General features: G+C 39.6%; 1 protein-coding gene across 13 annotated transcripts; it reads right to left on the bottom strand.

Moving 5' to 3' along the window:
- Positions 1–785: 785 nt before the first annotated feature.
- Positions 786–16,756, bottom strand: BAG1 (BAG cochaperone 1). Of its 13 annotated transcripts, none has more exons than XR_015705136.1 (9): positions 16,571–16,756; positions 13,119–13,247; positions 12,888–12,970; positions 12,064–12,177; positions 11,448–11,555; positions 5,882–5,935; positions 4,961–5,114; positions 2,963–3,025; positions 1,496–1,555 (listed from the first exon to the last, which is right to left on the bottom strand). XR_015705136.1 is itself a non-coding variant. In XM_087759156.1 (8 exons), the coding sequence occupies exons 1-8, from the start codon at positions 16,611–16,613 to the stop codon at positions 1,466–1,468; spliced, it is 684 nt and encodes a 227-aa protein (XP_087615282.1). In that variant the 5' UTR covers positions 16,614–16,756; the 3' UTR covers positions 786–1,465. The 13 variants fall into 13 exon arrangements, 5 of the variants coding, with proteins under 5 accessions (XP_087615282.1, XP_087615299.1, XP_009464181.1 ...); XR_015705140.1 differs by lacking the exons at positions 1,496–1,555; positions 4,961–5,114 and adding exons at positions 6,384–6,461; positions 11,153–11,290; XR_015705137.1 differs by lacking the exons at positions 1,496–1,555; positions 4,961–5,114 and adding exons at positions 6,384–6,449; positions 11,153–11,290 and having other exon boundaries at positions 2,964–3,025.
- Between the last annotated feature and the right edge of the window lie 77 nt (positions 16,757–16,833).

The following is a 16,833-nucleotide window of genomic DNA, read 5'->3' as shown; positions in this document are numbered from 1 at the left end:
CTCCAATTACAAACATCAAAGATAATACTTTAATAACACTACTTTAGGTATTATTTAAGGTTTATAACTTATTAGAAATTAACATTTTTTTTTACACACATTTTATATTTTTATCTTGAAAGGACAGCCAATCTTAAAACAGTCACATACGGATAAAGACTCACTACCTAAGGGCCATTTCTAAACATCCTGAGTCTGACTCATTTGAGACAAAAGAGCTTTTCTTTCCCCACAGAAACAGGCTCCTTGCCAGTCAATGCTTCACCAGCCACTGCGTGTATCACTGTCCTTCCGACCAGAAGCATCAGTGAAAAAGCAACTCCCGCTATAGGTACATTAGCTACAGGCTCTGACCAACAACTGCAAAGTTGGCTGCACCTGCTGACAGTTACTATCCCCTGCAAAAGCTTATTTTTCACCTAACAGAGAAGGCTAAGCACGGCATGCATCTGACTGCAAGAATCAGTCATAATCCTCAGTCACATGGCATTGCTAAAATAAAGCTGTGACACTTTGTAACATGTTATAAAAATTCACTGATTACCTTAACAGACTAGAAATAATCACTGCAATTTTCCATTAAATATAGCATCATTAATTCAGTGAAATCAGAAAAAAGTATTAAAAATAATTCAAAACAGCTCCTTAGTTATACCTTGCTTGAACTGAACCCTTGGTATAAGAGCAGCATGAGTAAACTCATTTCATTTCCCACTGTAACTCAAGACGGAAAGTAAACAATAAAAATAACAATAATCTATAAAAAACACAGTACATCAGAAATCTATGTAAAAAACATACATCTGTATCAAGGAGCTCAGTAACAACTTAAAGCACCACTCAAAATTAAGTACCATACATGTTACAGTACATGCCATTTATTATGACAATTTAAGGCTAAAATTGGTACGACTCCCTTATAGTCAAGCTTTCTTATATTTATAAATGCATACAAACATTAAGTAGATACAAATGCGTATGGTTTTTTTTATTGCTCTGAACTGTCTACTACAACGTTCGACTTTCCCAGATGTTGTCTCAGTTTGCCTTTTTCAATCAAGCTGAAGTCCTACAATTGCAACTTATGGCACTTGTACGATTATAGACCTTCTTTGATTTGAGCTGTAAATAAATTCAAACACATATCAGACAAAATTGCTCATCACTGCAAACTTTGTAACTTTGTTAACTAAACATTCGTCCATAAGATACATAACAATTCACCACAAAGATTATTTCTGCAATTCTTCAGGAAGGATTTTCTTTTCAAAATAATAGGTCTAACCAAGCAGCAAACAAGACAACCAGCAAGAAATGATTGACTAGTACCAGTCTAACGGACTGGGCTTTAAAAAAAAAAAAAAAAAAAAAAAAAAGCCGAATACGTGCTCCAAAACAAAGAGCAAACTTTTCTTCTTGCTCACAGAGCAATTATGTTTCCTAATTAATTACACAGGGCAATGCCTCATTCTGCCAGTGCCAAATTCTTTGACTGTAGCTTGTCCATTTCTTGACCAATATTTCCTTCAATGGTATCACACTGGGCAAGAAAAACCTGAGAATAAGAAACAAACAAATGTTATTGGGGATGCAGTTGTAGCAATGGTAGATGCTTCTTAAGAGTAGAAATTGCAGTGTCCATCATGAATTTGAAGAAGCCAACTCAACAACCACCTTCCAGTCCAGTTTTAATAATAGCTTATTCACGATTTTGTCTACCCAGCATCCAACAGAAGCATGGTATTTGGTAAGTCAACAGTGTGATTGCCCATCCTCACCAGTCCTGCCACTGAAGTACCCTGAGTTGATCCAAAGTTCATAAACAACAATAAGGATCATAAAGGTTCGGACAAGTTAGTGCTTTAGTTTGGAATATGACTTTTAAACTCCTTTCTAAAACACATACTTCTGTAGCTGAGGGAGGGAGCAAGAAACCTACTCAGTCAAATATAAAACAAGCTTGCATTAAACCAAGGCCTCTTCTATTTCTCAGGACTACAGGGCAACATGAACCCTCATCTTTATCAACAAGTAGCTGGTGTGCCTCAAAAGACAGAAGACTCCTTTCCAAAAAGGGCAGCCCACAGCACCTTAAGTTTTCTTAGAACCTGCCCACAAGTTCTTACAAGTATAGCAACCCACACACAGCAATTAAGAGCCAGCAGCCACTGGTCACTTTGCTTGTGCTGTACATAGCACAACGTGCCAGCACTTTAAGCCAATAAATTCTTTTAGGCCAATTCCAATGTATGTGAGTCCATTGTAGTTTCTGAGCAGACTCTACCACTATCTATACACGTCTTGCTATGTCTGCACTAGACTTTAACAGTCAAACCAGATATTTAATATTATTTAATTAAAATGACATTAAGAAACTTCCTTCCCTCTAGAGCAGCAAACTGTTGGGCCAGGTGAATGTTTCTCAACCATCACACTGCTTTGAATCATCTGTCTTCAACCAACTAAAAAACCCACCCTCAGCACAGCTGCTCTGTACAGATTTTACTTTAGAGACTCTCCACAGAAAGTTGGTATATTGCAACAGAAGCTGAATTTTCCAAAGAACACCTCTAGCAAGGTCGAGCAAGAGTTACAGTTGACTGCATCTTTGTGCCCAGACCTCCTCATTCATTACTGCAGCCCACCGAGATACGTGAAAGGAGGAATCACCCCATTTTCTTTACAAGTTATCAGCATTACTTTACATCATCAGGCAGCCATAAGGCCAACCGCTAAGGTAAATTACGAACAGTATCTGAAGGCAGCATGAACTATGAAAATCTGTATTTTTGTATAACATTTTATAAAGCCATTAAATAACTCTTAAAAGGAGGTCATAAGAAATACCAATGTAAGAACAAACACTGAAAAAAATCTAAGCACTAAACAGCTCTCATTTGTACAAACTCTTGGTATACAAGTACCCACCATTAATGGAAAACAAAAAAATAAAAATACTCACCTGAACCCTTTTCACCAACCCCTTCTTTTTCAGTTTGCAATCACTGAAATTCTCTGGCAGATTCTGCAGTAAAATAAACAATTTGATGCAGCTTAATGTTGAAATTAACATAATAAACTTACAGCAGAAACCAAATGTGTCAAAGAATCCTCTTAACAGGCATCCTCAAAATGGCATGCCTGCTCAGTAAGGATGATTACACAAGAAAGAATTTAAAAGAAAAAGTCATAAATTCAATAAGTCTGGGATACAGCATGCTGATTATAAAGAACTGAGCTAGCAAATTTACCATGTGTCTTTAGATAACATACAGCAATAACTGCATACACTGCTTTTGTCTACTGTGGCGTATGTTAACTGTTCTGCTGAGCTTCAACTTCAGATTTTTTCAGAGACTGTAAGATTAATTCTTTTCTTACAAACACATTAACTCAATCACTCGCCATCATTAGAACATATCATCAGTAATGCAGGCATTGCCAGCCTGTTTAAGCTGTACATCTGATCTTCTCTGCAATCTACTCATGGAAGGGAACAGATGTGAAATGTTACATGCTGACAGCTTTCAATTTAATTCAAACTGCATCATTTTCCATACTCCTACCACCCAATATATTCACGGATGTCATCTTAGCAAATGTTATATGCTTTGTCCTTTTGGAGCACTGTGAAATTGGGGTGTTGGTGGGGAATGGTGCTCAGGTCTATGATGCTTTTTTTGAAACAAGCAAAACAGATGATTATCGTCATATAAAGTTTATGTGAACATTCTCAGAAACATTATGCTCTCACTGTTGAAAATGCATAAAAATCTTGGAGTTTCTCATTGGTATACCTTTTATTTCCCACCCTAACTCCATATCAAGCATAGAGGTTTCCCTATACTACTCTCTGTTTCCTTTCAGCTAAAATGCAAGCCCCACTGGGAGGTTTAGATACATAATCTTTGATAACAGTAATAAAAAAAAAAAGATGCTTTCTTCTTTTAGTGTCCAGCCAAACACGCATGGTCTTAAATATAGGAGACTTGCACGTAACCTAATATAGGAGTTAAAAATACAAAAGGCTCCACACTAAAAAACAGTCCATCATGGGAAGTGAAACTATAGGCATCACTGAGATCCCAGAAGTTCAGGGATCACACTGCTCCAGTATTTATGCAGCAATGAGCACACTGTAAGTGACATCAGACAAAGAAATAATAATCACCAGGCTTAGCACGCGTTCCTAGCACCATGGGTGAGGAGAAAATGGACATGCAACAGAGCGAGCTGGGACATATTCTTACATTTTACTTCTACATAAACTTCTGGTTTTAAATACCTCTCACTCTTTCTATGCTCAGCTGGAAGAAGGAATGCACAATACTGCTTCTTGCCTCTTAGGAGAGTATGAAAGTTGGAAGTGGGAGTAACTACTACTATGCTAATCTCTTCCCAGGGTCAGTTTTTTTGGTTTATTTTGTTAGTTTGCTTTTGGAAGATGAGTAAGAGAAAGAATTTTCTGTTCCTGTAGTTCCAGCTTCCATTTCTGTTGCTCCAGTACCAGTTTTCCCAAACAGCAGCATTGTCAAGCTGTATGAAACTCATATCAACTTTGAACACTTCCCTTCAAGATCAGAAGAGGTATCTCCCTTGCAGAGGGAGACTTCAGACTGCACCTTCTGAAACAGAACCAAAAACTGGACATATTTCTTTCCGGTGGAAAAACAACCATCAGTATCAGAGGCACAAGAGAGTATGCAGATTAAGGGAGATACCCTTCCAAATACAAACTGATACAGTGTTAGCTTACAAACAGGGACAGAAATATCTAAAAACTAGAAGTTACATTGTTTTTTTATTTGGCTGGTTTGGTTTTTTAAATTGATGTTAATCCTCTTAATACCAAAACCACTCTTCATTTTGTCTTAAGATGCATTCCATCACCCATCTATCCTCTCCAACTCCTCTTGTTTTGTGAGAAAGAGGAGGAGAAGTAGCTCTGAAAGTAAGTTACCAGGTTAACTCCAGGCATCTATCATGCACAGTGTAAATCCTCCTACAGGAGCCTGTTCTATGCTGGTCACTTTCTTCATTTATGTAATGTCGCCTTATGTCCTTGGATTCACACCACAGGATAGGTTCATTTTACATTTTCAATAATGGTCTGCCTAAAATGAAAACTCCTTTTTACAAGCAGCACATCTCCATTTTCCAAAGCACAGCTTTTTTTCAGTTGCTCATTTTGGAAGCTACTTTGCTCTTTGCAAAGTGTATTTTCTAGTACTGTGTACTGCAATAAGCCCTTGCTCACTGCAGAATGCTAAACTCACATGTCTCCTCCCAGTAAGCAGGACACTGTGAAAAGATTGTATTACATGCTTTTCTTTCAGAAACTGGATACTCCAAAGACATTACAAAACAATTGAGAAGTTAGTTTAAAGCTGTGGGTGAATTCTCTTCAAACATCAGATCTAGTTCACAAATAAAAAAGGCGGCCTTTGGAGTTTTTATATTTGTCACGGGGAAAAAAAGTTTAAAAAAATACTACAAAATTGTATGAAGTATTCTAAGGGATCTTAGACATAGGACCCTGCAACCACATGAGAAAACATTCCTAATTTTCCCTTGGTTTTCAACAACACAATTCACTTTTTAAAATTAACAAAATATGACAAGAAACATTTAATATAAAGAGAGTATTTGATGAGTACTATTTTGAGTCCATATATGTAATAGCCTGAAAGAACAAAGATGGGCTAGGCCTAATTATTAATGGCTGATTCTTATCAGAAAATGAAGATGTTATCTCATTGTCACAGAACATCTTTTATGCCTTGAAGTTTTCCATTACTTGGAATTTCTTAATAATCAAATTAAAAATGAAATTATGCGCTAGCTCAGTTACACTGCCCATCTCCCTTTGCTGAGTACTTACTTCAGGCTGTACTTTCTGAAAGAGATTCTGGCCTATGCAAGTATTCCCACCAATCTGAAACAGCAAATTAACAAACAATTTTCTATCATCAGAATAGGCCTAAGTTAACTTTCAATAGCAGACAGCGAACTCCAGCTGTGCTTACCACACAAAGTCTGTTTCTAAAACAGATATTGGTAACTGGAAGAAACTTTGAAATCTGAGTGTAGAGAAGACATTCAGACTATTTCTGGTTTTGACAACATTTTTCAAAACTGCTCTTTTTAACTGCATCTGTGTGTGCAAACTCCTGTGTCTGCTTGCACACCTTCATAGCTCGTTTGTTGTTTTTTTTGCCTTTTTTTTTTTTTAATCACACCTTGTAATCCCCTTGGCAGAGACATGGAATTGGAAGGCCTAAACGTACTAACTTATCAAGCTGCTTAAAGGGCGTTTTGCAATCAAATTAGTAAAGTTTACAAATCTTAACATCAAATTAAATCTCACAGTCTCTCTGTTTTACCTTAGTCAGCTTACGTCTCCTCTCCAGGAATACGTTGTCCAACTATTCAGGGTTTAACAGGTGAAGCTGGCAATAAACCTTAAGTCACAATAACATTTCAATATTTAATTAAAATCAAATTTAATTAACGAAGGAGTAGCTTAAGCCTAGGTAGTGCTTATGCAAAACTCTTGCCAAATCTACGCTTTGGTGCTAGCATTGCTTGCAGAGCAGTAGTTTGGATTAGTAGATGGCTTTCTACTGCACAGCATATTCTTACTTTTATAGCAGGTCTCCTTTTTGCCTTGCACTTTCTCTGTGACAAAACCCTGCTCAAGACTCACAGTCCTTGGTTCATATGGCCTTAAACTTTCAAAGGTAATGCGGTGCTGGCTTCATCCCAGCAACTTCTGTAGAACTCCTGGGTACAGATTCTTTATCCTCCCCCATCCACCCAGAAACAGAGCCTGAGCCCCCCTGTTCCCAGCAGCTATCTCCCACCCCACGCCCCCAAATTCAAAGTTGCTTAACCACATCTCTTCAAGAGTTCTCACCCTGCAGATACACCGACAAGATGCACTGCAGAGACACACACGTTACCTCCTCAAAGACTCATCTTTTGTATGCACAACACTCATGCTTTATACAAGAAATCCTTAAAACCGATCACTGTTTACATTGTAATAAATTCATGCCTGTGTGTTTTCCTGCCTCTGGAGCCTCTCTGTTCTTGAGTGTTCTTTCAGCTACAAACCCAGCATCCCTCTCTCCTGAGCATTGCTGCTTAGGAAATACAGACTCTCTTGTCATTTCTTTCCCCTCTCCCAGCTGATGTCCTAATAAAACCACCTCCCTTTACCACAGAACATCACCTTCAGCTCTGCTCGAGTTCTGTTTGTTTTGGAAGTGCTTCCAGTAACGACTTTTAAGCCTAGTGTTATCACCACATCTTTGTTCTCCTCTTTGCTCATTTCTTATTTCCCAAACCACAGACCCCAGTAGGCAATACCTGATGCCTGAATCCACTTTATAGCAGTGTGGTCAGTTAATAACCAAAACAAATGCTAGTAAAATTTATTATTTATGACTATCTTATCAGAACCAAGCGGACACCATTCTTAAAACAGGCAATCTTCTACACTAGCAGTCACTAGCAATAATAGCTAGAAACATTTTCGGGGTTTTATCGAATCGTTTAAAAAAAAGAAATAAAAATCACCCTGCTACACATGGCACCAATGCTAATCAGTTGGAAACAAGGATTTTTTTGTTGACACCCCATCCATCTAAACAGGAAGCATTTCTGTTAGTTTCTTTTAAAAATCCAAAACAATGTATAGTATTTTAGTATCTAGTTTTTATTGACCACCAGCCCTTCACTTTTTTTAACTTATTGTTAAATAAATTGTTAAATTGGGTAAGCACGTTATGTTGACACTGAATCTTCTTCATCCAAGTGGACATGTGAGCAGCTTCTTTAAAAGCAGCTATTAAATGGCAGCATTTGTCAATGGGTTTTCTGAACGCAGAAGTAGTAACTAAGTGGTCTGCCCTTACCGAGGGATGACAGTACTTTCATGCTCCTTGTGCTTTAGAAAAAATTTCCCTTGAAGCTTTGATTTTATGTTTATGATTCATGCTAAGAGATTTAAGAATTATAATAAGTGTTTATCAAATGTTTATTTATCCAGATAAATTCAAAGGTTTAGTAATAAGTTCTCATCTTATTGTAAGTGGCAAAACTTCCCAGAAGCCTGGGAAATGTTTGTCATAGGCACAATGATGTTTTTTTCAGAATACTTCTTTCTTTTAATCCTTGAAATTTTAATTTCATATTGATTTACGAGATGACAAGTATGGCAGAGATAAGGAGACAGTGACAAAAGCTTCATCAGAACAGTACAGTAATTTAAGTTAGTTTTACAGGGGAATTATAACAAAAAAAAAAATCCTCAAGGAAGGAGGATGGGCCACCAGAACACAATTATGTGTCAGTAATGTTATCAATGTCCTCAATACTGATACATGCAATTTGCAAATTATTTTGTCGTGAATTTATTTAAACAAAATCACTGACTGGTATTTCCAAAGAGAAAGATTTTTTTTCAGTTGTTAGAACCATCTGTTCTCTGCAATATTGTTTTTCTAGATTTCATATCTGCCATTGCATAATAAATCATCATGAGATCAAAGTAATCTCTCAGATTGCAATATCGGTGACAGACTGCACGTAAATTAGAGCAGGCTCACAAGAAGTACATAGCGTCATGACTGTGAATTTAAATTTTCCAAATGATCTCAGAAAAGCCTTCCTTTTTTTTTTTCGTGAAAAACCCTTTTGGTTATTTGAAAAACTGTGCCAGCTGATCAAGTCAAGGACTTTCTGCATTCTACCCACTGAGATTTGTAATAAGTAGTGTACTTCAACTTTTACTCCTGGACCAAATGTTTTAACTGTTGCAACAAATGGCATTTCTGGTGACACACACACACACACAAATCTTGAATTGTTGAACATGACTCAATTTGTATTCCTCCTGAAGAAAACTTCAAAGATCTGTGGCTTATGGGAACATCTGACTGTGTCACAGCATTCAAAAATTTGTAAGATGGTCATAAGATCCCTCCAACCTTCCTGCTGTGGAAGCAGTAGCTATTTAAACACATGTAATGTTAAAATGTTTAAGTTACAGCTACTCTATTCAAAAGCATCCCTTCAAGACTCTCCTTTCACACCTCTGGCAGTGACAACACTGTATTTTTTCCTCTCCCACCCCAACACTGTATGACTACCGACCTACTTCTCCACTTCCTAAATCATTTATTTTAAATTCATAGTTGTTGAACACATGGAGTCTAGTAGAAAGGCATATTAGTTCCAAACTCAGCTCCACTAATTAACGAGCTTGTCTGCTAACATTAAGAGAGCGACACCCCTAGAACAGACAGAAAACAATACGCAGGCTTCCTCACCCTTAGCTCTCTATAACCATACAAATCTCATTTTGTACCAAGCTACATGTTTTTGATTGATCCAAACAATGTATGACAGCCAAGACATTTTAAAGAGCTTTCACAACAATTCTGCCAAAGAAACAAACGGGAAGATTTATAGTGTGAGGTTGCTGTATGTTTCACTTCTACAATGCATCCAGTTCTTCTGTCTTAGCAGAAAACAGCTCACTCAGTAACTTCTTTTTTCCCCTTATCTTTTTTTAACATGCTGTTGATTGAATCAATAGCACATCTATATGGTCAACAGCATTCAAGAGATTTGTCAGAACTTGCTTTTTACTTGACTAACAAAAAGAATACTTAATACTGTATAAAACAATTCTGAGATACAGGTAAGATACTTTCTGGAAGCTTTACGCTCCTCTGCTTTGCATTTCTATTTACCACTTTTTACTTCAGTGGAACCCATTTATTGTTCATATACATACCTCATTACCATTCTGTGTTGCTACCTCTGTATGTTGCACAACTACAGAAGAGCTAAGTAATACCTCAGGAAGCTGGTGGCCTGTTCATCTGATCTGGTGTAGTAACAGTACACTGAACAGCTACATTTTACGTAAAGATTCCACCCAACTACACGTACCTCATCTGCAAGACTTCACAGAAGTTTCACACAAGTTCAGTTTTCATGCCAAAACCCACAGCTGCTTTTCTTTATTGAAACAAATAAATACGGACTTTGGTATGTGTAACTGTCCTGATTTCAGCTGGGATAGAGTTAATTTTGTTTTTTTCCTAGTAGCTGGTATAGTGCTCTGTTTTGGATTTAGGATGAGAATAATGTTGGTAACACACTGATGTTTCAGTTGGTGCTAAGTAGTGCTTACACTAGTCAAGGACTTGTCAGCTTCTCATGCCCTGCCAGCGAGAAGCTGGGAGAGGGCACAGCCAGGACAGCTGACCCAAACTGGCCAAAGGGATATTCCATACCATATGACATCATGCTCAATACATAAACTGGGGGGAGTTGGCTGGGGGAGGACAGGCTGATTTACCATTAAAGGTGCACAATATGAAAGGAGGAAGTAAGTTAATGAGCTCCCCACCATTCCTAGGAACACATCCATATTGTATAGCATTTGATGATGGCCAATTCAAATTATTACTCTGCGATTTAGTCTGCTGCTGAACTTTTTCAAAGCATCCATCAAATAAACTACATTTGGTTCACCAATTACAGGCATTTGCATGGAATCTTTCTGAAACAATCCCATAAAGGGTCACTGTGCAAAGGAGTAGACCCAAAGACATCACTACTACAGAAAAGTAGCATTTTTCCTTCAGAGCAGGATATTATGATCATGATATGCAACACAATTATATAATGAAGTTTACAGAGAACGACCAGCAGACAGAGAAACAGAATAAAGCAATACCCTAGTTGCTATAGTCTTCTACTTATCTCTGCACAAGTCCCTTACTCTCACCTAGCTCTCAGCTACTACATGATACAGGAAGATATATATTATACTCTGGAAATATGCTGTAAAGTTATGATCCATTAATGACTGTGAAGCACTTCGATATACCCCAGTACATTCCAAATAAAGAATCCAGTCCTTAATATGCAGGCATCTCAAATAAAAGCACTGTCAGTCCACATACGACTGACCAGAAGATTCTTCAGTCTTCAGGATCTCCTTGTTCTTATGCAATACAGAACACAAAGTGTATCTGGTTTTTTTTTTTTTTTCCCAGACCTTTAGTGTTACCATGAAGTTTAACATGTTTGCCAAGACAAACTAAAAGGGTAAAACTTGAGTAAAGGATACCCATTTCATGTAGTCTTAACAGGCTGCTGCCCCAAATGAAGCTCTTCTGTAGAATGGGGATGCATACACAGGCATTAATGTCACCATTTAGAAACAGATGCTGCCAAGTAGTCTTTTGGAGACATACAGGGGCAAGAGCTGGATATTAAAGAAAAGATGAGCAAACCAATTAACTAATTTTCAAAGCCAAAAAAAATGTTAGTATTTTAAAATATCAAACAAATTACAAGAAAGATATATTCTTAACAGTAAGTTTCTGTTGGGATTTGACCCTCTTCTGTGCTTATTTACTTACAATGGCATCAATCTGTTCCAGGATCTTCATGAACTGCTCTGCAGTTCCCTTTATCCTCTTGTCCAGTTGTTTCAGCGCTTCTATTTGGAGATCCTTTGCTAAAAATCCCTGAGGAGGACAAAGAGGGAAGGAAAGACAACATTATTCCATACCTTACAGAATACTCAGCTTAGTAAAATCTGTCAATCCACCACAGCAGAAAACATCTTTTATCATTTCTGTAGTTTCAGGTATGATAGGGACTCCAATCTCAATCTGTATTCTATCAGTCCTTGAAATGCTAAATTTAAGATCCGCTAGGTTTACTTAAAAGATTAAACAAGTAACAGACATTCTCCTTTGAACTTTCAGAGAACTCTTCGTGTTTTTCTCGATCTAAAGAACACAATTTATTCAATACGCAACAATATTGACCTTTTACCAAACAGTGCCATGTCTCCATTTTGCAAATTCATAAATAGCATTTGAAATTCAGTAAGAATTTTACAGGTCCCTTGGACAGTTAGGAGGGGCAGCCTATTATTGGCTACGCAAAACCTTTAAACAGTATTTTTTTAAATACATACACCTACAAAACTGTTTTGCAAAGATATAAAATGATACAAAACTGGCATACCTTCTGGATACTTGTGAACTCTTTATTAACTTCCTCTAACTTATTAGCTATTTGCTCCACTGACTTCTCCAAATCTTTTAACTTCTTTAATTCAGCCTCTTCTTCTGGACTATTCTGTGTATTCAAAAGTACAACATTCACAACTCTGGAACAAACAGAGCCACTATGCAGCTAAAAAGCAGCAACAGTGGTGATGCAGACATAAAGGCTTTTGCTGATTTAAAATACATACTACACTCTGGTTATTCTTTCCGTATTTTACTACCTATCAAATAAGCTTCTTCCAAAGCTTAATTACAAATACAGTCAAAATGGCAATGTATATAACCACATGAAATACAATGAATTTGAAGGGAGAAAGGCGAAGTGCAAACCATTTTTTTTGTTAGCTTAGCATCTTTAAAGTAGAGGTAACATTTATATCACGCGATATTGCCTTGTCCTCTACTTGGTAAAGCCACCCACTAGAAATAACCCAGCAGACTCAGTAGCTACAGCTTGCTTTTTTTTTTCCCCAACCAGAAAAATAAGATGGTCAGATAAGGTCATCAGTGCACAGAAGGTTCACAAGCATTGACAAGCAACAGATTAGGTAGAAGTTTGTCAATAATGTAAGGCAGAAGTCAGTCAATAATGTAATTTCAGAAATGTGCAAACTGCAGAATTACCTGTAGTACAACATGAAATTGAACTCAACTTTGTGGGTAGGCATACAAGATTTGGTTTATGCTGTAACCTGTTTCTGTGTTCAGCAGCGGAATCACTGACAGAAATGATGATAATTTAAGAAAAAAAAAAAAAAAAGGTCCAAAGGCAACACTTACCCTTTTCCCAATCAACATGACTTTGCAACCATTTTTAACACCAAGTGCTGACAACGGTTGTTCCAATTCTTTCAGAGACTTCCCTAAATGGAAAACGAGAGAGGGAAAAAACAGTTAAAATATAGTTAGTGGCATAACAATGTCTTTTCGAAGACATTCAAAACATGGACACCTGAAAGCGACTAAGATGAAAGGTATCATCTATAAGAAACTGACAGGTTTATAAGTTACCTTTGTATATCAGTTTCTGAAAATGAACTGGAACTCCAGTGACTTGTTCAATAAGTACAGCCATGTCTTGTAGTGTAGGTTCACCATCTTCTTGTTGAGAAGCAACCTGAATACTGTGTTTTTCATTACCTAACAAAAAACAGAGTAACAGTAATACTTATTGTTACCTAGAAAATATTACAGGGAATCCGTTTCTAGTGTTTCTTTACATTAATGCAGAAAGTTCTCAAATCACTGATTCTCACGTACAATCATAATTTTCAATCAAAGGATTCTATTGCATTTCCTTCCTCTTGGAGTGACTTACTTCAGCTGAAAATTTTGTTTTACATTCTAATAACCTGAAGAGTTCGATCAGGCGTATTCTACTGGCATAATGCTCCTGCTAAATATTATTCTCCACCTCTTTTTAAGAGTGCAGATGGTGTCCAGACATCCCACAAGCTAAAGCTTGAAAGCCCACACCTTCCTGATGTATTCCATTTCCTATTTGAGAGTCTTGCAGAATCTGAGACAATTTATCACTTCCTTTGCTCCCTACTCCTCATACATGAGGAGCGAGCAATCAATGTCTACCCTGTCTCGCCTCCACCAGCCACCTGAGAGTGGCTCACAGTCCAAAAATCATTTCTCCCCATAATACTGCTGATATGCAGCCTTAACCACTTTGAGAAGTCTCAGCCTATATGTCACCTTCCACTTATGCAGCATCCTATTCAGACTCCCTAGGATTACTTGCATGCAAACAGCAGGAAGTTCCTAGAAAAAAGGAGTATGTCTATTCATCTCTGCTTTGCAATAGACCCTTTCTATAACCCTCTGCTCCCACACACTTAAGGCCTGTCAATCTGAAAGCTCCCACAGGAATCAGCCACCAATGGGAAATCAAGACAGGCATTTTTTACTTTGCAGGAGAACTCCTTAACAAATACCAGAAAGCAAACTATTCTCATGCCACTAATTTGGTGTGCATGTATCTTTTACAAAGACGAGTGCTAGAAACATCGATTTTAAAATGTTCCAGTCTCCAAGATTCACATGACAAGTGACACTGTGGCCTCGAAAACTTGCAAGCTCCCACAATATTTCTTACTTCCAAACTAGTTGTAAGCTCAAAATCACATTATACAAACTCTCCCCCAAGCATTTTCCATAAACAGACCTTCTTCCCAATTTGTTTTGGAAAAAAAACCCAACAAAAATGTAGGGTTATATATTTCAAAGGGTTGTTTTGATACATACAACTGCTTTGTGTAAGGGCTGTGCCTGTCAGCAGTTGAGAGACAAAACAAACAGCCAGCAAATGGGGAAGAGAACAGATGAAGTTTGCCTAGCAACAGAAACAGTTTTAATTACAAATTATGAGTACCACTTTGGGCAGACTGTAACAGAAAATTTACTCTAGGTTCACAGCAGAGTGAAATCACCATGAAAAATACCTCGTGGATTAGAACTGGTATCATCAGTTTGCTTGTCAGTTTGCTTCAGTAAATGACAATACTAACTGAAAGTAACCACTAGTGCAAAATTCCAGAATCTTTTTTAAAAAAGCCTAAATTCAATTTCTTGCAGATTGTCAAGTAATACATGTGGGTCTACTACCATTCTCTTTCTTAACCCTTATTTCCATCTTTCCCCACTGTCACTCAACGCATGCAAAACTTTAATAAAAACGTTTGTGCGAACCAGTATCTGACAGCAACAGGTATAAATCAGACAGCTGAAGTCCAAGATGAACAACGCCTTCTATTTGCTATTAACTAATGACAAAGTAATTACCAGATAAGAAAACAACTGGAAAGAAAAACATTCTCAGATAAGAAGACTGTTGGCAAACAGCAAGATGTTGGAATTATAAATACGTTAATATCTTTAAGTTATTGTCATCTTTGCAAATGAAAACCCTCAGATCAAATGGAGCTCTCTGAAGGCATCAATGAGCACATGAATCATGAAGATTCAAGCAGATTATTCCACAAAGTTCCTCACCAAAGACTCTTAGACAAAACAGCCAGGTGATAAAGGAAACATTTTCACAAAATAATCAATCAAATGCAACAGTAACGGTTTGAAAACACAAATGAGCAAGCAGAAATAAACGATAAGCTCTAAAGGTGGAAAGAACATCACCAACATAGTGCAAAAGGACCAGGAGAAGAATTTATTTTTCAATAACTAAAAAATAATCCATAAAAAATTCACAAGTCTTGTTTACAAAAATCACTTGGTGAACACCTTGCTGATTTAAGACCTTACGACCCTTCTCATTTCTCCTACCGCCTTACCTAGATCCACTTCATCAAAATTTAACCGTGCTATTTCCCATCTTACTTTTAAGAACTGTGGAGTCCAGGCTATTCTGACCTCTTTGCAGTAACTTTTCCTATTTATCTGCAGACTTAACCACATCTTCCCTTCCACCTTCTTCTTCCTCCTCCTACTTTTCTTTCCGAGCAAAAAAAACTCAAGGCACATCAGCTGGCCTTTGAGTAACCCACTTCATCAGGTCAGCACCCAGCCGTCATACTGAAGAAACCACCGCTTTCTGTTGCAATCTTGCATCTCGCGAACTGCAAACGTTCAGGCTTATGCAACAAACAAGGCGAGAGCCCATCGCGTAGCACCTGCTTTTAACGTACAGTGCTGACTTCAATGACTTCTTTCCTCTAAATGAAGATTGCTACCACAAAAGTGACCTCTGCTCTGTGCTCTCCGGCAAGGACAGCCTTGTCACCCGTTCCCACCATCATCCTTACAGTAGATCTACCCCCGTGCAGCGACTTTGAGCATCTTGTTGATGCAGAAAAATCTGGGGTTTTTTCCTTCTGTTGGATCAGCTTTAGGGATTCAGTTTGAGAGAGACAGTAAGACGTGGCCAGCAGAGGAGTGAAACCTTACGGCAGCAGGCGGCAGCGAGGCCAGGCCGAGCGGGGGGTGAGCCGTGCCCCGAGGCCGAGGCAGGCCCGGCCGCCGGCCCGGCGACGACGCCGCCGCCCAGCTGACAGCCGCAGCCCCGCGCAGGCGCCGGCAGCGGCAGCTCCGGCGTCTTCTGTCTCCTCCAGGCTTTGCGGAGCTGCACCCGCGGGCACCGGGCGCCAGAGGCCGTAACACACCCGCTCCCCCGCCGCCAACGCTCCGGGCCGCCGCCGGGCGCCTTCCAGCGCCGCGGCCCGCGCGTTTCCCGCTTACCCCAGGGGCCCCGCAGGCCCGCCCCGCCCGGCCGGGCTACTGTTAACGGCCGAGGCGAGGTTCGCGGGGACGGCACGGAAGGGCGGCGCCGGGAGGAGCCCCCCGAAGCCGGGGCCCGACCTGCGCGGTCCCGGCGGGGGCCGAGGCAGCGGGGCCAGCTCGGGGCCAGGGGCGCCGGGGGAGACGCCGCGGGCCGCGCTCGGCTCGGCAGCGGCTGGGAGCCCGCCCGCCCGCCCGCCGGCCCTCCCTGGGGCGGCTCTTACTGTAAGTGACGGTGACGGTCACCGGGGCTCCGGGCGCCGCCATCTCACCTCCGCCGCCAGGAAACCGTTCTGCGGGCGCCTCCCGGGGCGCGCCGGCAGCGCGTCACTTCCGCCGCACGCCCCGCCCCTCGAGCCAGGAAGCGGTGCGGCAGCGCGGCTCCGCGAAGGGGACGTGACGTCACGGGCCTGTTGTTTACCGGCGTCACCGAGGAGGTGACAGCGTCAGCTTGTCATGAGCACTGAACGGGGGGCAGGTTGAGACC

Source organism: Nipponia nippon, unplaced genomic scaffold (genome assembly GCF_047370975.1).
Source record: "Nipponia nippon isolate SJK-2023a ecotype South Korea unplaced genomic scaffold, ASM4737097v1 scaffold_1, whole genome shotgun sequence".
NCBI classification, from domain to species: domain Eukaryota; kingdom Metazoa; phylum Chordata; class Aves; order Pelecaniformes; family Threskiornithidae; genus Nipponia; species Nipponia nippon.
Note: the sequence above shows the minus strand (reverse complement) of the source record. Positions and strands in the feature narration are given on the sequence as shown.

Excerpts from the sequence above, each read along its gene's own strand:
- BAG1 (XM_087759156.1), bottom strand. The coding sequence starts at position 16,613 with ATGGCGGCGCCCGGAGCCCCGGTGACCGTCACCGTCACTTACA. Across the intron at positions 11,556-12,063 it reads AGTTCACAAGTATCCAGAAG|GGATTTTTAGCAAAGGATCT; the intron begins GTATGCCAGTTT and ends TGTCCTCCTCAG. Across the intron at positions 5,936-11,447 it reads TGGAACAGATTGATGCCATT|ATTGGTGGGAATACTTGCAT; the intron begins GTAAGTAAATAA and ends TTGCTGTTTCAG.